This window comes from Lagopus leucura, unplaced genomic scaffold, assembly GCF_019238085.1.
Source record: "Lagopus leucura isolate 7727_CA_CO unplaced genomic scaffold, USGS_WTPT01 Super-Scaffold_100159, whole genome shotgun sequence".
NCBI classification, from domain to species: domain Eukaryota; kingdom Metazoa; phylum Chordata; class Aves; order Galliformes; family Phasianidae; genus Lagopus; species Lagopus leucura.
Window position 1 is genome coordinate 11,570,880 of NW_024962335.1, and position 22,057 is coordinate 11,592,936.

At 52.4% G+C, this 22,057-nt stretch overlaps 3 protein-coding genes across 3 annotated transcripts; 2 read left to right on the forward strand and 1 right to left on the reverse strand.

Annotated features, from left to right (window-relative positions):
• Positions 1 to 168: 168 nt before the first annotated feature.
• On the forward strand, positions 169 to 5,841 carry PMM1 (phosphomannomutase 1). Its single transcript, XM_042890488.1, has 8 exons — positions 169 to 297; positions 392 to 509; positions 942 to 1,018; positions 1,276 to 1,367; positions 1,826 to 1,925; positions 2,161 to 2,236; positions 3,731 to 3,846; positions 4,056 to 5,841. Exons 1-8 carry the CDS (start codon positions 169 to 171, stop codon positions 4,176 to 4,178), a joined length of 831 nt encoding a protein of 276 aa, XP_042746422.1. The 3' UTR covers positions 4,179 to 5,841.
• Positions 5,842 to 7,306: 1,465 nt separating this feature from the next.
• Positions 7,307 to 10,627, reverse strand: CSDC2 (cold shock domain containing C2). Its single transcript, XM_042890385.1, has 4 exons — positions 10,621 to 10,627; positions 7,902 to 8,149; positions 7,695 to 7,817; positions 7,307 to 7,469 (listed from the first exon to the last, which is right to left on the reverse strand). Exons 2-4 carry the CDS (start codon positions 8,075 to 8,077, stop codon positions 7,307 to 7,309), a joined length of 462 nt encoding a protein of 153 aa, XP_042746319.1. The 5' UTR covers positions 8,078 to 8,149; positions 10,621 to 10,627.
• A 3,985-nt stretch (positions 10,628 to 14,612) lies between these two features.
• POLR3H (RNA polymerase III subunit H) lies at positions 14,613 to 21,038 on the forward strand. The gene is made up of 7 exons (XM_042890490.1): positions 14,613 to 14,680; positions 14,950 to 15,068; positions 16,143 to 16,239; positions 17,692 to 17,778; positions 18,732 to 18,795; positions 19,376 to 19,583; positions 20,249 to 21,038. The coding sequence occupies exons 2-7, from the start codon at positions 14,958 to 14,960 to the stop codon at positions 20,300 to 20,302; spliced, it is 621 nt and encodes a 206-aa protein (XP_042746424.1). The 5' UTR covers positions 14,613 to 14,680; positions 14,950 to 14,957; the 3' UTR covers positions 20,303 to 21,038.
• Positions 21,039 to 22,057: the final 1,019 nt, after the last annotated feature.

The following is a 22,057-nucleotide window of genomic DNA, read 5'->3' on the forward strand; positions in this document are numbered from 1 at the left end:
CCTTTCCAATGCAACACCGCTCTTCCAGAATAGAAGCCCCACCTGACGAGGTGCCCCGAGGCGGCAGGGCTGCTCCCGACGCGCGGAGCGATGCCGGGTCCCGGCGCTGCGCCCCCACCTGCCACCTGCCCGCGGCTGCCGGGCACCTCCCGGAGCGGCGGCCGCACGATGGCGCCGCGGCGCAGTCCCGCCCCCGGGCCGCCCCTGCACTCCGGCAGAGACTGCGGGATGGCGGCGGCGCGGGGCCGGGTGCTGTGCCTCTTCGACGTGGACGGGACGCTGACGCCGGCTCGGCAGGTAGCGCGGCCGGGCGGAGGGGGGCAGGAGGAAGGAGGAGCGGGGGGCTGCGTGCCGGGCTCGGCCCCTCTCATCCGTCCTCCCGCTCCCGCAGAAAATCGAACCGGAGGTGGACCGCTTCCTGCAGGAGCTGCGCGGCAGGGTGCAGATCGGCGTGGTTGGGGGCTCCGACTACTCCAAGATCGCCGAGCAGCTGGGAGAGGGCGACGAAGGTGCGCGGCGCGAACGGGGCGCGGGGAGACGCGGCGCCGGGAGGGCAGTCCCCCGCCCCGTTTTCCTTCCCGAGATCCGTGCCCGGTGCACGGCGAGTCCTAAGGTCTCCCTTCCGCCTCGTTAGCTCGGAGGGCTGAGTCAGCGGCGCTGTGTTTGCACGGGGGCTGCGTTAGGTAACCCATCCCCGCGCCGCCGAGCACTGCGGCGGGGATGGAGCGATGGGCGCGCGTGGCAGAGCGCATGACGTTCCGTGCGCTTATCTTGTCCGGGGCGGTGACACTGTCGGGTCGCTGCCCGTCTGCGTCAGCCGCCCACCTGCCCGCAGCAGATAGCGGCCCGCGGGCAGGGAGACGTGTGGCCTGCCGGGTGTCCCCATTGCACCTCTTGTCCTCGCTGATGACCCGAGCGGACTTTCACCTCCTTCCTTTCAGTCGTCGATAAGTTTGACTACGTCTTCGCCGAGAATGGCACCGTGCAGTACAAGAATGGGCGGCTTGTGGCCAAGCAGGTGGGTCAGCACTGGGTGCAGGTGGGTCAGCACTGGGTGCAGGTGGCCCCAGCGTGCCCCATCCCTGAAGGTGTTCCCGGCCAGGTTGGATGGGGCTCTGGGCAGCCTGAGCTGGTGGGTGGCAGCCCTGTCCACGGCACGGGGTGGGACTGGATGGGCTTTGAGATCCCCTCCAACCCAACCGCACTGTGATTCTGTGAGGATTGCTGCTCCACGGTCCCTTCACTGCTTCCTCCTCGACCCCTCTCCTCCCCTAGGCCATTCAGGATCACCTGGGAGAGGAGCTGCTGCAGGACCTCATCAATTTCTGCCTCAACTATATGGCCTTGCTGAAGCTGCCCAAGAAACGGTAAAGGACATAAAGCTGTTAGAGGTGTCTAGAGGAGGGCTACAAATGGAGAAGGGTCTGGAGGGCAAGGCGTATGAGGAACAGCTGAGCTGGTTTGCTCAGTGAAGAGCAGAGGAGTTGAGGGGAGGCGTGATGGCGGCTGCAGCTCCTCACAGGGAGCGGAGGGGCAGTGCTGAGCTCTGCTCTGTGTGACAGCATGGGCTGTCCACAGAAGCTTTGAGAAATCCCACAGGCCTGAATCCACAGAGGCACTCAGGAGCTGGAGCCTCACTGAGTTGAGCAACCAAGCAGCAGTCAAACAGCCCGGACAGCTCTGGGCCCAGCCCTTGGTTTTGAGGGCACGTTTGGCCAGACTGCTGTCTGAGATCAGCTGTGGTTGCACTGACCTCAGAAGGGCTGTTTTTCTCTCCCTGTCCTTGTAAAGGCCCCAGTAACCTTGTGCTCTTGCCCACGTGCAGAGGAACCTTCATTGAGTTTCGCAATGGGATGCTGAACATCTCCCCCATTGGGAGGAGCTGCACACTGGAGGAGCGGATCGAATTCTCAGAGCTGGATAAGGTGCGTGGGTTGGGTTGGGCTCACTGTTCCCTTTGCAGGTCTCGCTCTGTCACAGATCTTGAGTCTTGTCTGCTTCCCCCACTTCCCAAGGAGATAGGAGACCAGCTCCAGGCTATGCGTCTTAGCTTGGAGGTTCCAGGAGGTGATGGGTTGATGGTTGGACTTGATGACCTTAGATGTCCTTTCCGATCTTAATGAGTCTGTGATTCAAACCCTTTTCCTTTCTCCTCCATAGAAAGAGCGGATCCGGGAGAAGTTTGTGGCAGCCTTGCAGAGGGAGTTTGCTGGCAAAGGACTGCGTTTCTCTCGAGGTGAGCTGAGGGAGCTTTGCCATGGCCTCTTCATTGCATTCCCCTTAAAATCGTGTGATGGAGAATGGGAATGAGGCTGATCCCTGTGAGGATCCAGGATCCCAGAGGCTGTGCTCTCTGGTAAGACCCCAGAGACTGCTCAGCAAGCTGCAATTCCTGGAGAGCTGCCATGGGAGGAACATGCTTGCATTTGCAGCAAGTCAGTGGCAAGGTGGTGATGGCTCAGCGGTTGGATGAGATGGTCTTTGAGGTCTTTTCCAACCTTAGTGAGACTATGATTCCAGGAATAAACTGTGCCGTAGGTTTTTCCTCTGAGCATCAGCCAAGCCGACTGCTTTCTGTCCCATGACGCTACCAGTGCCTTATTCCTCATAGCTCTGCTAAGCCCACCCCTGTGCAGCAGCTCTGCTCTGGCTCAAGCACAGCAGCAGGGCTGCCAGCAGAGCTCTGGGCACATTCAGTCCTCTGCAGGGCTCCTCCAGGAATGCGGTGGTGTGAGAGGAAGGGGCCTCGTGTTCTCAGCTCAGAGTTTTGTTTGGAGGGCTGGCTGCTAGGGAAACATCCTTCTCCTTGGAAGAAGAGCTGGCACTGTGTGTCATGGACTTTTGTAGGGCTGCTTCTGGGGCTAGAGGTGCTTTACAGACAAGGCAGGGAGCTAAGGAGGGGCTTCAGCAATCCTGGGAACCTGGCCAGCACTGGGGGAGAAATGAGGTTATCTAAGGGACAGGGCTGAAGCCAGAAAGAGACATTCTGCAGAGCTTTGTGTAACATAAGAAGGTGGAAATCTGGGCAGAGGGCAAAGGGGCAAGGACACATGGAAATGAGGCTGGTGGGACAAGCTGGCTGTGAGAGCCTCATCCCAGGCTGTGGAAGGTGGGCAGCAAAGGGAGACCTCACTGCAGCCCTGTGCTGTGCCCAGGCAAGGGGCAGTGCTTGGTGTCCTTGGTATCTTGCTTCTCCATACTCCGACTGGCTTCCTGCCCCTCCCAGCTGGCACCAGGAGCCCTTCTCACTGCCCAGCTCTCATGAAAGGAGAGAATATAATGCAGTGCAGCATTTTATTTCAGTTATTTCCAAAGCAGGAGAGTGTGACGTCCATGCAGAAGCCTGGGAGAGTTCTCAGTGCCAGTAGCTGACAACATGTGCTTTGTCCCCTGCTGCCCCAACACAGCACACACTGATACTATCTGCAAGGTGTAGCTCCAAATCTTAGCAGCACACGGATGTCTGGTGCTTCCCTACTAGCTCCCCCTGCAGCCTGCTGCTGCCTGCTTGCACGTGTGGCATGGAGTCCTGCTATTGTCACCCAGCCCTGCTGATTTCATTCAGCCTGTTGTCATAGAAACAGCATCTGCGACCTCCTAATATCACATGCCAGAGAGCCACTGGGCACAGCTGTATGGGGAGGGCTCCAGGTTGACCCCCAAGCCTGGGGCAGGGGGACATCCCACCACCTCAAGGCTGTTCTGCTAACACTCACTATTCTGCTGGCAGGTGGCATGATCAGCTTTGACGTCTTCCCAGAGGGCTGGGACAAGCGCTACTGCCTCAACGTGCTGGACGATGAGAGGTTTGACACCATCCACTTCTTTGGAAACGAGACCACCCCTGTGAGTACAACCTGCTCACCCCTCACATGGCTGCTTTCTCCTCACTCAGTGGTGCCTGTGGTGCTCCAGCGGCTACCACAACCCTTTAGTGGTGTGCAAGTGGGGGATGCTCTCCGCGTGTTTGCAGCAGCAAGTGGAGGCTCCTTGCAGGATGCGGATTCTCCAAGGAGTCTCTGCTAATGCTTTCCCTGTTCTCTGCTCCCCTGCAGGGAGGGAATGATTATGAAATCTACGACGACCCCCGAACGGTGGGACACAGCGTCCAGTCCCCCCAGGACACGGTCCAGCGGTGCCGTGAAATCTTCTTTCCAGAGAGAGCAAATGAGTGCTGACTGTGAGGGCCCTGCAGCCCTCCTCCCTTCTCTCCCCCACAAGGAAAAGCACCTTCGTTTGAGGAATCTGCTCAGGGTAGACTGAAAAACACTTGCCGGTGCTGGTCAGGAGCTGTTGTGTGAGTCCAGGGGGTGTGGAGAAGGGGGCTGTTGGTCAGCCCTTTGGCACTCCCAGTTTGTCACAGCTGAGGTCTGTGGGACCAGGCAGTCCTTCCTCCAGCAGAACTTCTCTCTTGCCAGCTGGGGCCTCGGTGGGCAGCAATACATTCCTGCCTTCAGGACCCAAATGCCAGGGCCAAATTTAACCACGTCTGTCCATGTGCATGTCTGTCCATCCTTCCCTTGCTCCCTTCTCTGTTTAGCTGTGTTGCGCTTCCAACACCTCTGCACAAGGGAATTTGCCTCTCATGTTCCCCTCCCCCTTTGCCAGGGCGCTTCCCAGAAGCCTGCACACAATTGCAGCATGGCTGAGGCACCTTTGGGTCCATTTGGCCCAACCCTATACCTGGAGCAGGGTGCCCAGACCTACATCTGGGTGTATGGCATTTGGAGGTCTCCAAGGAGGAGACCCCACAGCCTGTCTTGGCAGACTTTGCCAGTGCTCAGTCTTCCCACCCGTGTGTCCATCAGGTGTCACAGATATGTTACTAGAAAGCCTTACCCAAGGCATTCACAGCAGACTAAGTCACTTTCCTTCCCAGTGCTCGGCTCTCCTGGTACATCCTGCTTCCTCCTGCTGTCCTCGCACTGTCATTGCCCATCGCTGTGGCCCCACCTTGGAGCTGGGGCTCAGAGAGAAGTTTCCCAAAGGCTGCCACCCTTTAATCACGGGACCAAAGCAGAAGCTGGTGCTTCCATGGCTGGGGCAGCTTTTCACAGTCCCTGAGAGGACTTTGGTCCCGCTGCCTGGCCCTGCTCACGCTACAGTGGTGTGTGACCAGCTCTGGTGGGTGCTTTCTTCTCCGTGTGACGGTACCTCTTAAACACATCAGTCTGTAATGTGTCCAATTTGCATGAGTGCAGTGACTTGGCATCCAGAAATCTCCAACAAATGCACAAATACCTCTCTACCCAGATAAAATCTCTGTGGGAGAGGGGGACATGTTGGAGAAGCCTGAATGCGGAGTGCCCTCTTCACGGGCTGCCATTTTGACCCTCCACTTCAACCCTCATGGAGGAACCTTGTGTTTTGTGTTTCTCCTCTTTCACTGAGGCTCAGGCTGTGGTTTATTTTTCCTGTGAGTCTATTCCAAGTCAGCAGGATTTCTGTATTTTTTTGGTCGTGAGGCTGCAAGGCACCGTGGTGGCCCTGGGGGCTGAGGTGATCTGTTTGCTCCCTGTGCTGTCTGTAGGGCTGCCCATGCTGTGAATGAGGGGACAACCTGTCCTGCTGTAGCTCTGGCCGCAGTCTGGCTGGGTTCTCTGGAGTATCTCAGAGGCAGAGAGGCTTCCCTTTGCCTGCCCCAAAGCACGGCCACGGGTTTCTCCCCATGGGTGTGTGAGTGAGTGGATGTGGTGGGGACCATATGGTGCTGTATCTGTGCGAGATGGGCAGCTCCTGTCTGACTGGTTCCAACTGTTAGATTAGAAATAAATTTAAAGAAATAAATATATAAATATATATGTATACAAATCCTATTAAAGCCATAGTGTGCAGTTGTCAGTGTGTGCAAGCTCTGCTCTGCCCTCAAGTGTTGGGTGCAGGCCCTGCAGGACCAGAGAATCAGAATCACAGAATGGTTGGATTAGAAGGGACCTCAAAGCCCACCCAGTCCCACCCCTTACCATGGGCAGGGCTGTCACCCACCAGCTCAGGCTGTGCAGGGCCCCATCCAACCTGACCTTGAGCCCCCAGGGATGGGGCACCCACAGCTCTCTGGGCAGCTGTGCCACTGCCTCACTGCCTTCTGAATAATGTATTTCTTCCTAACATCTGACCTAAATCTCCTGTCTTTTACTTTAAAGCCATTCCCTCCATCCTGTCACTATTAGACTGTATAAAAACTTTATCCTTTGTATAAGCTCTGTTTAAGTACTGGAAGGCTGCAGTGAGGTCTCCCTGCAGCCTTCTCCAAGCTAAACAAGCCCAGCTCCTTCAGCCTGTCTTCATAGGAGAGGTGCTCCAGTCCTCTGAGCATCTTTGTGGTCCTCCTCTGGAACCTCTCTAGCAGTTCTGCTGAAGTTGAGGTGCAGTGCACAGCATTGGTGAGTGTCTGAGGCAAGCCTTGGGTTTCCTGGGTCCCCTGCAGGGTGCACTTACACACAAAAAGGCAGGATGGGCAGGGCTCGTGGGAAAGTCACTTTTAATGGTTTATTGCCAATGTTACAAAGGTTGACACAAGGTCAGACAGGCAGGAACCACACCAGAGTTGTAAAAACACCAACAATCCTAGGATTTTAGTTTATTTCCCCAAAAAATAGAAAAGAAAAGAGAAAAATCCAACAGTTTGTCTTGGCCAGGCTAACTGCCTGGGGCATGGCATGGGGCCATCCCTACGTCCACATCTCACAACTCCCAGGTTCCCCTTCCCGTTCCCAAGGCCGCAGGAGCCCACCTAGCCAAGCTATGGCAGAGAGGACTGAGAACTAATTTGTGCTTTATATACGAGACCCTGTCTACACCGAGGGGGCGGGAGGTGTCAGTGTGGAACATGAGCAGAGGGAGATCACCAAACCCTCCAGCCCCACGGTGACCTACGGACACACACACACAGGCACACACAGGACGGGGTTCCAGGGGGGCTGGGGTGATGGGGGCAGAAGGGGCTGAGCTGTCCCCTCCCGGCACAGTGATTTGCCCATCTGGCCAGAGCAGGGCTGGGGAGGCGGGGACAAGCCCCCCACAAGCCTCAGGCTGCAGTGGGATGGGGGCAGGATCAGTCCTCCCGCTCCCCTTGGGCTCAAGGAGGTGGGACTCAGTGCTACCCCAGGAGCTGGGGAGTCAGTGGGGAGGACACCGCTTTCCCCATCCCCCTCAAAGACAGGTACAAACACACACAAAAAGGAAACTGTAACCTTAGAAAAGACACCGAACGTGAACACCTGCGTGCTGAGGAGTGGCCCCAGCCTCTTCGCCAGCCCAGCCTTCCCCAAGCTCCCCGCGAGCGGCCATCAGGCCCCCCAGGCACCTAGGAGCCGATGATCTGCCCAGACCACGTCTCATGCTTCGTATGGGGTGCCAGGTTGGTGAGCACCACCTCCACTGCTTGGAACTTCTGGTTCTTGGGAGGGATGGGGCAGACCTTGTACGTCACCTCATCCCCCTCTACCGGGACGTACTCCCCCTCGATGCTGTGGGAGAGGAGAGGGGAGGCGATGGGGCCGTGGGGCCTAGAGATGAAGCCCCCCAGCACCAAGGAAGGCACCCAGCACATGGGAGAAACCCACCTGCAGTGGGATCTTAGATATATGGAGATAGAGTATCAGCTATGGATGGACCATCACCCACGGACACAGCATCACCCCAGCCCCGGGTCACCGGCTATCCCCCATATACCCAGCACTGTGTGGACTTACTCAGACACATGGACAAAAATGTCTTCTGTGCCGTTCTCTGGAGTGATGAACCCATGGCCCTGTGAGCGGGAGAACTGCTTGCAGACACCCTTGTAGATAGGCCCGGCAGAGGCACGTGCCGTCCTGCAGGAGGGAAGGGATGGAGAAGTCTGAACGTGCAGCCGGAGAGACATTTCCAGAATCCCCTGCAGACTGCTGGGTACTTACGCAGAGTAGGTCCTGGTCCTCTTAGTGGGCAGTGGGCTGGGCAGGTCCCGCAGTAGGAGGTTGCCCCGTTCCCAGACACGGCTGCCCTCACGCTGGAAGGGGAAGGTGGGCCAGACCGGGGACTTGGGAGAGTGCAGAGGGGGCACGGCCGGCGGGGCGCCGGGCTCTGATGACATGGTGGGGTCGGCGGGGTGCTCCGTCTCGGGGCTGGGTGTGGGGAGCAGCAGGCAGGGGTCTGCTTCAGCAAGCTGCAGGGAGAATGGGGGAGTAGTTACAGGTCAGCTGAGGCCATCGACCTCAGGTTCTTGGTCGGCATCGCACTGTTTGAGCCCAGAATTAAAGCCTGTGTGTTTTGGCCCCCAAAAGCAGAAAAGCCCCAGCGTTCAGCTGCAGGATGATTGGCGGGAGGATGGAACTAAGTGTCATGTGCCAAAGAGCAGGAGCTGGCATAGGCATGGGAAGGCTGTCCCAGCTGGTGACATTTTTAGGGTTTTGTGTGTTTTTAAGCCTCCTGGCTCTGGAGCTGCTCAGAGACCCCACACCCTGTGGATTTCTTTCCCCCTCGGTGGCTGCATCTAACACGATGCACCTCCCTCAGCCCCCCACACCCATGTGGTGTATTTGGGATTGCATGCCAGGAAACCCAGAGAGCCTTTAATTTGCTTTCTGACTCACACTGAGAGGTGAGGGCCCTCGGGGAACGTGAAGAAAGGGGTCACCTCTGCTCCGAAATTAGCAAGCACCAAGGACATGGGAAAAGGTTTCTGGAGCAGACAGCACGGTTGGGAAGGAGCACGCCCATTCTCCTTGCCCACCGCCCATGGCCGTCTCAGCACCACGATCCCATACAGAAGCAGAAGCAGCGAGACAGGAGAATGCTTAGAGGCAAAACTGACATCAGAGAAGGGGCCCACAGGGCCCACATCCCTTGGGACACTGATTCCCACCTCTTCTGAGTCCCCGCAGCAAACAAAGGGAAGGGGAAAACCACAGAGGGGAGCTGTGGGTATGTCCTCCCTGCGCCCACCCCGCACTCAGCCACACTGTGGGGATGAAATCCGGGGCAGCTGAGGCTGCTGCAGGCTGGGGCCCAGAGAACTTGCCGCCTCGGCACAGCCACGGTTTCGCCTCCCTGTTTCTTTGAGAGAAGGCCTCCGTGCAGAGCTGCCAGCGGGCGCGTGCACCAACCCCGCACCAATTAGGATAGACAGGCAGGAGACACGTCGGCTTTTATCTGCAGATCCGAGAGCCTTGCTCATCACGATGCAGCTCATCAAACAAAGTCGCTGTCTGCCCCACTCCTCATAAACACATACCCTCGGGTGGGTGCTGCTGTGACCCGGTTTAACTCCACAGCCTCACAGTGAGGCGGTGGCCCAGAAGCTCCGGCCGCTGTCACTCCCCGGTCGTTAGCAGCAGCAGCACGAAGCCCTCACGCGTCACCCGCAATCCATATTTAATTGGTGTCATCTCCCTCAGCCCCCCGGCCCTCCCACACAGCTCCTCTTTGTGTTCCTTCCCCCCACTGGGATCCTTTTGCCTTCACCCAGCCCTGGGGTTCTGGGCCTCCCACCAGTCCAGGGGGCTGCAACCCTGCGCCATCCCTTTGGGAATCGGAGCGTGGCCCACGAGCTGGGTGTGAAATTGTGGGTTTCATCTTTTGGTCCCAGAAAGGGGCTGTTGTAACAGGAGGGGGCAGCCGGGAAGCAAACGTTCAGCCGTCCTCTGTCCTTGCAGCCCCGGCGTCTCTCAGGTTTTCTAAATGCTGTCTCTGTCCAATGCTAATGAAAGCCCCATAGCCCCCCTCCCTCTTTTTTTTTGGTTACTAGATCATGCCATTAAGAGCTAAAGAAGAGTGGAACAATTTCCTCCACGTATCCTGCATGCTAAAAACCCCTTGGCTGAAATGAATCACTATACAAAAGATAAGCCAGCTTTCATTGGGAACACACACTTAAAGCTTCCCCTCCCCATCTAAGCCAATCACACTCACAACTCCAAGCATCTTTGCTGAGATCGTCTCGCCTACGATATAGCCTCGTTAGCGCTAAAATATGAATGTCACCTTTATGGGTTGATTATAAAAAGCTCCCTCCGTCGGTACCGCTGGATTCTCAGGGAGGCCGTGGGGAGAGCTGCCACAAGCCAAAGGAAGCCAGAGGAGAAGCCATCATGGAGGCTTGGTTTACCTTTGGAGTATATATGCATAAAGCATCGCTGCCCGACAACCGGGTTTGGGGGATTTGCCCGGTTGTGGTTGGCTGTGATTTTAAATCAGAGTACTGTCGGCTCAAAGACCTCACGCAAATGTCCCCATCCACATCCTTTCATCCTTTCTCTCTCCTTTGTGATCTAACTTACTGTCTGCAGGAATGAATAGCACAGCCAGCCCCAAAGAAACATCCATTCAAGCCCCCACCTCTACCAGGACAGGTTTTCACCCGCCGCTTTCTCCTGCTGTCGGTGATGGAGAGCTGGTGCCAGCTGAGCTCAGTTTGGCAGCACGATGTGCCCCCAGCAACAGTGGCCATGCAGCACTGCCTGCCCCGGAGGAGGCATTGTCTGGGAGCTGCTGGGGAATCAGGAGAGGAAAAGAGGAGGGATGCCACACTTCACCCTCACACTTCTCCCAAAATAAAAAGCAGCCCTGTAAGCAAACACCGTGCATGAAGCTGAACCTTTGGCTACAATAGCCGACGGCCGTCGTGCCTGCCCTTACCTCCTTAGCAATGAGGGGCTCCCTGGAGCTGCGGATCGCAGAGCATCAGCGTACGGTGGGGACGGGGAAGCGCTCCTTTGCTGCCCGGCGAGGAGCAGAGCTCTCGCATGTAGCCCGGCTCCGGGGGCTTTTCCGCTGCCGGCTGCCGGCTGCCTCCCGACGTCTCTGCGGTGCCTGATGTGTGTATGATGTGCAGCCTGCACACACGCATCCGCACGCCTTCCCTGACGTCAGGGCCAGGCCAGGGGGAGCAGGCAGGTGGGAGGGATCAGGCTGGTCATCGCCGTTCCGGGGGGGGGGGGGGCGGGTGGAGGGGCTGCATCGTTCTGCTCGAGCACCATGACGCATGCCCACGTCGGTGGCACGGCCTGACACGGCACGAGGCAGCCTTGCAGGCTGCGGGAACAAAGTGGTGGGGGACACGTGTACCCAGCGAGGGGTTCCAGCTTCTCCCCACATCTTCCCAAACCCTGCTGGTGTTCCTGCAGCTCTCCCCAGCTCCTGCTGCCTGCAGCCTCCTGGCACCCCGCAGTGAACGGTCACTCCATGGCACAATCAGGGGCTTGGGCTTGGGCAGCAAAGGGAGGGACGCGAGCCCAACATGATTCCTCACATGGTGATGCCGCATCCCGTGCTGGCGCAGGTCCTGCTTCTTCTCCCTGTATGGCATGTATGGTCAGGAGGGGAATTCTGCTTTTTGAGCATCACCTTCCTGGAGTTGCCATATGGCAGGTCCCCATCCCAAAAGATCCTTTCTTCCTCTTCTGCCCTGTGCCAATAGGACCGTGCTTGAGAGTTATCTCTGTGGGGAGAGGCAACATAATGAATCACCCCCAGAGTTCCTCTCCTGGGGTCACAGCGTGATGGGAGCACTTGCTGCAATGAGGACAAGAATCAACTGTTCGTTGTGTCTGTTGGGGTGAGGAGCAATGGGGCTTGCAAGGAGCAAGACTGATGCTAGATATTAGGAAACCCTTTCTAACAGAACAGATAGCTAATTACTCCAATGTTTTGCCTGGGTAAGCACCGGTCTCCATCACAAGAGATTTTTAAAAACATCATGGGCATGCATCCACCGGGGAGTTGGGTGATACTGGCCTCATTTTGCAGCAGGGGAATGGACCAGGCTGGCACGTTTGAGGTTCTGTCAGTGCCTATCTCCCTCTAGTTGTGGCTTTTCAAGTTTTCCCCAACAAACACGAGTCCCATTTGCAACCTACAGATGCCACAAGGCTCATCCACCCAGACAACCCTTCAGAAGCTTGCAAAAGAAGCAGAGGAGAAACGCAGCCACCTGTTCCAGTCTCTGGTCCAAGTTTCTCCTGAGCCAGCCCATCCTCTCCTGGTGACAGCTCACCCCCAGCAGCCCAGGAGGGCGAAGAAGCTGGAAGAATGCTGGGAATGTGCAGCATGGGCACACCCTCCACTTCCCCAGGTGTCCATTGAATTGTTGTACATTGAACATCATCAATAGCTGTTCATCCTCACCAGGGTCAACTGTGTGCCCAGCTGCAAGTGGTAAACAAGACAGAGCATCAGACTGACTCTCCTGTATAGTCAGTGGGGGCTCTGAAAGGAACTTGAGGTGCATTAGACAGGCAGACAGCTCTGGGCATGCGTTGCAGTGGAGAAGGCAGGGAGTCCAAAGCGTAGCAATGATAAAAGGAGAAGAGGGGAAGCTTTGATCAGAGTGAGAGTGGGGGTGCTAGAGATGCCTGTGGAGACAGAAGCAAAGACAGGAGTGTGGAGGACTTTGTACGTGAGAAGATACGTAAATCCTTTGGAGTCAATCAAAGCAGGGCTCAGCAACCTAGATGCAAATCATCCCTCACCTCCGCCTACAACATCCCTGAGCCAGTTTTCCCCAAAAGCCCTGGGAATGTGGAGGCAGAGGAGATCATAAGCAAAACAATTTGGGAGTTTCTTTCATTTTCCTGAGCCTTCACGTAACTTCAGATTGCGTTTTCAAGTTTTCTGCAGTTGTGAGGATGAGACATGCCTAGGGTTTTCTCTGAGCAGCAGAAAAACAGTAGCAGAGAACCATGCCCCCATATGCTGGCAAAACCTCAATGCTCTCAACACTACTGAGAGACTCTGGAGACATCATGGTTACAAAAATGTGTGCACAGCCTCTGTGAATTTGTGGCTATTTCGCATGTCAGCATTATAGGGACAAAAAGAAAGTGCTCAGCAAGATGGGGCTGTTCCCACAGTTTCCAACATCAGACTACTTTAGCTGCAGTGTGAAATATAGTGTGCTGCTGGGTGCTATCTACAGCAGGGTTGAGACAGCAACATTTTACAAGGCAAGATTTGGCTTTATATTTTTACATCAGAGACAAAGCTTATGACCAGTGCTGATGGAAATATAGAATTCTTCCACAGAGAAAACCCAGTCAGCAGCAGTGCAACAGCCATCGCCTCCCTGAAGCTCCAGGTGTGCACCATGCTGGAGTCGGAGGGGTTATCTGCAGGAAAGCATTTCTGGCAGAATGTGACATTTCTGGTAGAAGCTGATGAACTGCTAGTGGGGCTGGTAGCCTGGTATCTCAAGGCAGTGCAGCTCATCTGACTCTGCCATTGCACTTCATAGAACATCAAGGAACCATCCATTAGACATGGGCCAGAAGGAGAAAATGCCTTGCAGACCTCCTAGTCACATAGCTGGGGCTCAGGGCTGCGCAACAGGCTGAAGGAGATGTGTTTGTTTTGTTTTGGACACCCAGCAGCCCCCCATTGGGTTGTGATTGTTGGAAGCATGAAAAATGTTAGCTCAAGGGCAGGCAAGAAATGCAAATGTGGTGTGACCATCCTAATCCATTTGTTCACCCAGTCTCCTGTATTATTCCAGGTATTCACCCTGTATTGCTCCTACTTAACCTTCCAGCTCTTATGTACAAAAGAGTATACATACACATCCAGAGTGATTACCTTGCTAGCACATGACCTAACTTCTGTTGTGATACCAAGGCTATTTCTTCCCCTGCTGTCAGAAGAGGGACGTGCTGAAGAACTACAGCACCTTCTGAAAAGGCAGCTACAGTGACCTGCAAAACCTGCAGCTAAAGGTCAGTCCCAGCATCATCCAACCTGCATGGGGCCAGGTCAGAACAGCGAGGGATGCAGTGAGCATGCCAGCAGAACTGTGTTTACCCTGATTAGCACAGCCACTGCCATGGAGAAGGGAAAGTCTCTTTGTACAGCTCCTGAAGTAGGCTGAAGAGGATTTGGGGTGAGGTGTCTCAACAGTGGTGCATGCAGAGCTCATTGCTGACACTAACACTACTCCTCCCAGGGACCTGGGAAGGAAAACTGGATCCTCCATCACCTGCTATGCCAACACACTAAACATGTGCAGAATGGCCATTTAATCATCACAAAAAAAGACACCCTGGTGGAGCAGAAATAATTTCAGACAGATCAGAAACTCCTCAGCCACCACAGATCTCGTTAATGAGGCTGAGATGCGGTATTTGTGGCCTCGTTTTCCCCTTCCCGCTCCAAGACAGCTCAACATGTAACTTATTTCTCATCCCGAGCACTCATTACCGCCCGCTACACACTGCCACAGGGTGCGGGGGGTGACACCCGTCGTGTCGGCATCAAAGCCGCGGTGCTGACAGCACAGTTTTGCCTGTCAGCCGCAGACACGTGGGTTTTTCTCAGTCTTTTTTTGAGCACCCCGCAGCTCCTTCCATGTCTTGGGGCACGTCCCGGGCACAACTTCTCGTTTTCCACAACCCCTACCACGAGACGGGCAGCTGCGGAAAATTTTTCACGGATTCACGTTTTATTTAAAGAAACTGAGCCCTCCAGTGAACGGAGCGCCTCAGTAATAGACCGCGCCTACCTCGCTCACAGGAAGACAAAATGGCCGCCCCCACCTGAGGCGGGCCTCAAGTCGGAGCCAGGGGCGAGGCCTCCGCATTTCATAGAGCCATACGGTAGGTCCGGCCACACGTCAATCAGAATCCGTCTCCCCGCCCCCCGAAGGCGATTGGCTCCTACACCGGAAGTCGCCGTGAGGACGGGCAGCTCGCGGCGGCGTTCCCTGTGTCAGGTGGGTTTGAGGCGGTGCGGGGTTTTTGCTGCCTCTGTGGGGCTGCTGCTGTCTGCTCCGGGCTCACAGGTCAGGGGCCTGCTCTGGTGTGGCTGTGGGCTCGTGGGGAGGCCGATCGCTGCCTAACTGGTCTCTAACCTCACTCGGCCCCTTACTTTGCCCCTCACAAGGCGCAGAGTGCTGCCCCGCCGCGCTTCGGGCAAGGCCCGGGCTGAATGCTTGTTATTAAGGCGGCCCGGCGCTGCTGTGCTCTCTCCCTGTCTCCCCAGAGCCCGCCATGTTTGTCCTGGTGGAGATGACTGACACGGTGAGGATTCCTCCCTGGCAGTTTGAGAGGAAACTGAATGAGTCCATTGCTGAGGAGCTAAACAAGAAATTGGCCAATAAGGTAATGTATAGAGTGGTGTAAGCATCGTAGCGTCATCATATGACAGAGCACTTCTGTGTTTGTGCATAACAACACATGCATCAGAACAGCTTAGATATGAAGGCCAGCCCCAAACAAAGAGAAGAAAAAAAAGAGGGAGCTGTGTACCATCCCGTAGAGGTCTTGTGTTCATGCTGTAGAGAAGGTGCTGAGGGGCATGGAAGGAGGGAGAGTCATTGCCATCTTCTGTGTGGGGCGGCAGTACAAAGTGCCATCTGAAAAAAACACATGCAAACCGGACCAGTGTAAATACAACAAAACTACTGAAAGGGAAATGAAAGTGGTGATACCTGCCTTGCTTTGTGCTGAATACAGTATGGTAGCACAGTCTTCCCCTTTAGTGTGGGGTATATGAAAATGTTGTATCACAGCGTCCCTATGCAGCCCATGAGGCTGATGGGCACACGGCTTTTAGAGGGTGCAGAGCTCAGAGTGCAGCTTGGCAATGTGAAGGGGGCTCCGGAGAGCAGCCCAAAGTGATCGAGGAAGCAGATTACACAGGCAGGTTAGGAAAAGAAAACAACAATCTTGTATCCACTGACCAGGGGTAGGTGCCATAAATTTTGTAGGCTGTGAAGTGGCAGGGAAACTGGGAGTTCTCCTTATCTCTGCCCACAGCTATTATAATCTCAGACAAAGACAAGCTTAGAAACTTCTGAGGATGCTGGCAGGAAGTGCATTTGGCCTTTGTACAAGACGTGGGTCTGCGGAATTGATAGATGTTCTTTCACAACTTTACTATTGTGGCAGGTCAAATTTTTCATTATTGACAATTATCCCAATGATTTCTGTTTATAGCAGTGCTCCTTCTAGTGCCAGTAAGAACACAAACTCTCATAGCACTTGAAGAAGACAGGGCTTCCTCTGAAATGCAGTGTGCTTAGTGCTGGAGGAGTGCACGCAAGCAGCTTCTCTCCCATCTTGCCACCTTCTGCTGCCTTCTTTCTAAAAGCTGTGCATTTTGTATAAATTTCAAGGGAGTTAGCCTGGTAATTGTTTTACAGCCTTTTTTTTTTTGCTTTTTAATTTGAGCAGGTTGTATACAACGTTGGTCTCTGCATCTGTCTGTATGATATTACAAAACTGGAAGATTCATACATCTTCCCTGGGGATGGTGCGTCGCATACCAAAGGTATGTTCTGAGTTACGGCAGTTGCAGAAGGTTAGTGGTCTGCAAGTGTCAATTAAGTTCCCATTGTTAGATAAATTAAGTTTAAAAGGACTTGCTGAAGTTAGCAGCTTTCACTATTCCCTTTAGAAGAGAGAGAGGATCATGGTAGAAGTCCCTTTATATTGCACTTTTGTGGTTAGAAATACATTTTTAAGTAGGCAGTCCCATCTTCCTTCTCCAGCAGTCCATCTCTGCCCTACAGTTACAGCCATAGGTCTTGGATAAGGAAGGGGTTAATTTAACTTAGAAAGCTCAGAAATCTCCAAATAGAAGATAATTTATACTAATTGTTCTGCATTTGTCCATTAGTATTATTTTTTTTCTTTTTGAAGCTAATTTTGCCTGCCTGGAATGTTGAAACGTTTCTAAATATAACATTTGCACAACAGTTGCTGCTGTTTTCTTAGCTGGAAGCTTTGCAGCATCTGTCTTTGAGACTTAGACAGATCTGGTTCAGCATACATTTTAGGATTTTAGTTGACTTTTTTGGGGGGAGGAAATAAGAAATGATTCGTTACTTTTGAGCTTTGGCAAATCTGAGCAAAAGCTGTAAGTAAATACGTAAATGCTTGAGCAAATGAAGTAACCCTGTTAGAAGGGAACTGGATGACTACATGTGGCATCCCAGACATAATTTTTAATGCCAATAGAGCTTATTCCCTACAAATAAAAGCTTCTCTAATACTGAGGAGGATGGCAGGCTTTGCTGCTTGCTTTAGTCTCCATTTGCTTCCTTAAATTCAAACCTCCTTGAACTGAAACGAGAATATATTCTCTGAGTTTGCAGAGAAACCTGCTTTCAGAAGCTGGGATAGCACTCGCTAGCAGGCAGCAGGATTTATTACTCCCTCTGCAATCTAGTGCTTGGTTTATATGGAAGAGCAGCACTGGGAATGGACAGTTAAAATTATGTTAAACAGCTTTTAAGTGTTATTTTGCTGGGGTTGTCTTAGTACGGCTTCCTTATAATTATAAATGCAAAATCTTAGCAACGTAGCTAGATTTTTTCATTTGGGGTAAATAAGATTATGGCAGAGAATCTTACTTTGATAATATTGTTTACCATATAATTTCATTTGAAGAAAAAATAAATCATTGCTGTCAAAGATAAATGGAGCAGAAGTATGGCAGGAAAACAACATTTCAGCTGACATTCTTGGTCTCCAAGGAATGCTTGTTTTTGTAACTGAAACTGCTGATCAGCTGCTGCTATAATTCATATAAAATGGGAATCGTAACTGATTCCTGTTTTCTTGAACTCACCAGTAGCCGTAAGGAAGCTGTAAAGCATGCAGGATGCAGCATTTTAGAGGGCATATCGGATGTGGGATTTTGTTTTAGTGGCTGCCACCCTGTGGAAGGAGTATGGTTCACTCACACGGACATAACCTTAAGGATGTGCTTTCTTTCAAGTGCATTTCCGCTACGTGGTCTTCCATCCCTTCCTGGACGAGATTCTGGTTGGAGAGATTAAAAGCTGCAGTCAGGATGGCGTTCATGGTAAACTGCATCTCCTAACATTAGGGACACGAGAGCTGCAGTGCACTTGGGGATGCTGTGGTTTCAGGCACTGTCATGCTGTGTGCGAGCTGCTTGAAGGCTGGTACTGCCTCCAGCCCTGCTCCAGCCTGAGGCTGATTGGTAGCTTGAGCCTGGCAGCTTCTCCTGCACTTCATGGTTTTGTCTGCGCTCCCCTTTCCCTTTGTTACTCATGTGCATGCCCAAGAAGAATAGGCAAGCCCATCTGGAGTTAGACTGAATTTATTTTCTCGCTTCAATTGACAGAACTTCTGATGTTTTCTTTTAAGGTGGTAGTATCAGATTCTGTTGGTCTGATATAGATTGCCGTAGTTTCTTGAATATTTGTGATTAATTCCTGTATCTGAAGCCATGGCAGGGAAACATCTTTCATAAGAAAGATGATCAGCCACGTACTTCATGAAGTACATAGCTTATGGGTTGCCTTCTGGTATTGCAGGAGTATTCCATGCAGGCGAGCTCCTGGGGATCCCAGGGATATATTTGTTGCTGAATTTAGGCTCATAAAACTCAACATCATGGAATCTAGAGGGTGGGGATGGGTCTAACATGTTAAATAAAGAGCAGTGTACAGTTAGGTCTGTGATTTCTAAGCTTTTTCCTGTCGCAGACCTCTGTAGCATCTGACTCATTTGTTGGAACGCTGACACTTCCAGTCCTGCTCCAAGCAGCCTTTTCCTTTCCCTGTGGCCACAAAGAGTGTGCCCTCTGTTGCTGTATGTACTTCAGCTGGGTGTTTGCTTTGCTGCCAACTGAAACAGAGCATTGTGACTCAAAGAATAATTCCTGCATAATCTCGGACGTCCTTCCTGAAAGAGGAAGGAAAATGAATCCAGAATTGCACTTTAGGAATTGCTGTGGTACATCATTTGTGAAGAATGGTTTCAGTCTTAATCAAATTCTTTTCTCCGCAGTTTCTATTGGATTCTTTGATGATATTGTCATCCCACCAGAATCCCTGCAGCAGCCAGCAAAGTTGTATCCTTTGATCACCTTTGATAACTTTAGTACTTCATTTCAAAAGATTGTGCAGTGCTGGCCCTGTAGGCATTTACTGCTGCAACAATGAAGGTGCTCAGTGGCAGAAGCTAAGCTGTTGTGTCAGGCAAGTCCCACAGACTGTTATCACAGCTAGGCAGGCCTCACGCTTATTAGGTTTTGCAGGATCATTGTGCCAGCTGATGAAAATGAATAGCAATGTCCCTCAAACAGCCACACCATTAATCCCTGCCTCTAGACTTCGGTGCTGCTGGAGACAGAATGCAGGGTTTGCTGCATGTGTAGATACACGGTGTGTCTAATGTCCTTACTTGTGGGAGCCTGAGGGGTTGCTTTGTTTTGGAGGTGGGGAGGGGGGCAGTAACAGCATGCACCTGGAAGTAGGAAAATCAGAAACAAGGCCACGGGGCTGGAATGTGCAGACAGTGATGTAGGACAGCATGTTGGAGACTGAGAGATGATTGTGAAAAGGCTTTGAATCAGGAGGGTTCTTAGAACTGTAAGAAAGTGATCTGCCAGGTGAAATGCCGTTTCCTTCCTTAGCCCTTGGTGTGGCCAGCGATGAAGCGGAGCAGGTGTGGGTTTGGGAATATGAGACAGAAGAAGGGGCCCACGACCTCTACATGGACATCGGGGAGGAGATCCGCTTCCGAGTTGTGGACGAAACTTTTGTTGACACATCACCAACAGGTCCAAGCTCTGCAGAGGCCTCCACATCAAATGCCACAGAAGAAGTCCAGAAGAAAGAAGCACCCTACACTCTTGTGGTAACCATGTGCATAATTCCTATAGTCTTGCAAAGCCTGTGGTTAATTTTGTTCTTAAAGTAGCATCCCTTTCCCAAGGAATTGGTTGCTTTAAGCTGAAACAAAGACAGTCACAAAATCAAAGGAGAGCAAAAGGGGAAGGATGAGAGAGTTCTTGTGGTTGCTCTGTGTTTGCTCTATTTTTGCTAGAACACATTTGTGGCTGGTGGAGTTCCCATCTGGCAGGCTGAATGAGAATAGACTGGAGATGCAAGACCTGCAGATAGGAATGAGCATACAAGAAATACAGAGCTGGGAAGAGCACACCAAGATTCATGCAGCAGCACAGCGATCTTTCCCATGCCGTGTTTTGGCACAAGACCTCCCTGAGTACAGTGCCATAGAAAGATGGATCCAAACCAATACGAGCAGTTTTCTTACTGCAGGAGAAGGTTGGGGCAGTCGGCACAGTCAGGGATGGGGTGGGCAAGTGGCTGATTTTTCAAGTATTGAGGGTTTGGGGTAGTGCTGACAAGATCTGAAGAAGTTTGGGCTGGGATCCAGTAGGAAAAAGGCAATGCCTCATCTGTAACACAAGGGGAAGGGATTTTATATATTTTTTTAGCACTTACTCCCGTGTTCTCTATGCATTTTACAATCACACGCTCTCTTTTCTGTGTGAGCAGGGATCTATCAGTGAACCAGGCCTGGGACTCCTGTCATGGTGGACAAACAGCTAGCTGCAATCAGTGCCAGCTCCGCAGAGAGTCTTTCCAGTGGATGTTTGGGGGATTACGGGATCCTGCTGGTGCTCACTGCTTCTTTTGAAGCTGAATGAGAAATTAGACCTGCCATTCTCTGTTTCCCCTTCAGCTTCCATCCTGCCAGATCAAGACAGTTGCTTTCAAGAAATGTCTTCACTGATCTGTAGAAGTGAATTTACAGGGACAAAAAGCCTTGAGCCCAGCAGCAACAAACCCAGCTGGAGCTTTTGTCTCCTGCCCTGGAGGGAAAACTGGGGAGGTCTTCACTTGCCTGAATTAAGAAGGGAGTTGACTTCAAGTGAAAGTGGGAGAGAATGCCTGTCTAGATGTATTGTTTCCTTGGCCTGACAGCTTGATTTAAGAGGGGCAGAAACCTACTGTTTTGAGGGGAACTGGAGAAGAAACAGCAAAAAACTGGAGCTGAGAGGTGTGGTACTGAGATCTGGAAAATCCTTCTGCTGGGAGGGCAAGGGAAGCAGTGGTAGCATTCTGCTGAGAAGGGAAACTTAATGAGTGGATGGGAACAGCCAAAGAGAACTGGAACGAAAGTTGTTTACTCGCAAGTAATGGGCTCTGTGAAGATGACGGCCGTGGAAAAGGAAGGGCAGCTTATTGTGCTGAACAAAAATACTGCACTAGGTGGGCTGTATTTATTGAGAATGAGCTAAACTTTGCTGGAGCTTGACTGAAAATACATAATTAAGAACTGAAATGGACCTGTGTTTGAGCAAGTTAATTATGTTTGTGGGAGCGTGTTAATGCTAGAATTGGAATAAACAGTAAAAGCCACACAGCCTGCCTTCCTGTACAATTTGTGGAGAAATGATGAGCTTCCTGCCTCACAGGAAGAAAAAAACCTGCCTCCTGCAGTCTAGCTACTTGTATTTCAAGGCAGACAGTGTTGAGTGTTGAGACTAACGCTTTGCTCTGCTCTAACAGCCAATAGCAAACAATTGCCATCACCCTCTCTGACAGCAATGAAAGGAAAGAGGGGAACAAAAAGCAAGTAAAATCTATGCAGGGCACAATGCCAAGAGAGTGATGTTGCACATAATTACAAAGGCTGCCACGTTTGGCAGGAAGGGGCTGTAATTCCCTGGGATAGTGGAGCTGCTAACCTCCAACTGTGAAAACAAAGCCTGAGTCACCAGCACCCTCCCTGCGGTGTAGTTATAGCCCCTTAATTCTGAACTGTTATTCCTGGTGCATTGCTCTAATTAAAAGGGAGCCTAGAATTGTGTAGGTTCACATAGTAACTGAGGTCCATCTGCTCAGTCAGTCAGCTTACTGAATGCTGGCTGGGCAGCAGCAGTACTCAGACATGCAGCCTGCTATAGACATGAGGAAAAATCCCTGTCAGTTTTTAAGAGGTCAGAATTCAGACGATGCAGGTTAGAACCTCAGCAGCCAAAGGGTCTTCCACACTGGTTGCTCCAGAGGAAGCATCCCAGGTAGCTGCTGTGCTCAGCTCACATTTCACCAGCTCAGAGCTCCCAGCAGTGCACCAGAGTAGCTTCACTGCTTCATGGAGCGTTCTCATGAAATCATCCTCAGCATCACTCTTGCTGTAGAGAGGGTGAGCTGTGTCAGATGAAATTACTGCACGATGCCAGTAAATGCATCCGTGATTTAATTCTTACAAGTTTGTTCTAATCACAGTGTAAAAACCAAACCAAAACGTGGTCTTTGCATAACAACCAGGCAGGTAAGCGTTTCTCCAAGTTCTTTCCC

Coding starts and splice junctions, on each gene's coding strand:
- POLR3H (XM_042890490.1), top strand. CDS start 14,958: ATGTTTGTCCTGGTGGAGATGACTGACACGGTGAGGATTCCTCCCTGG. Junction 15,069..16,142: donor ACAAGAAATTGGCCAATAAG/GTAATGTATAGA, acceptor TAATTTGAGCAG/GTTGTATACAACGTTGGTCT. Junction 19,584..20,248: donor AAGCACCCTACACTCTTGTG/GTAACCATGTGC, acceptor CTGTGTGAGCAG/GGATCTATCAGTGAACCAGG.
- CSDC2 (XM_042890385.1), bottom strand. CDS start 8,077: ATGTCATCAGAGCCCGGCGCCCCGCCGGCCGTGCCCCCTCTGCACTCT. Junction 7,818..7,901: donor AGGACCAGGACCTACTCTGC/GTAAGTACCCAG, acceptor TCCCTCCTGCAG/GACGGCACGTGCCTCTGCCG. Junction 7,470..7,694: donor ATTTTTGTCCATGTGTCTGA/GTAAGTCCACAC, acceptor CCTCTCCCACAG/CATCGAGGGGGAGTACGTCC.
- PMM1 (XM_042890488.1), top strand. CDS start 169: ATGGCGCCGCGGCGCAGTCCCGCCCCCGGGCCGCCCCTGCACTCCGGC. Junction 298..391: donor CGCTGACGCCGGCTCGGCAG/GTAGCGCGGCCG, acceptor CCGCTCCCGCAG/AAAATCGAACCGGAGGTGGA. Junction 1,019..1,275: donor GGCGGCTTGTGGCCAAGCAG/GTGGGTCAGCAC, acceptor CTCCTCCCCTAG/GCCATTCAGGATCACCTGGG.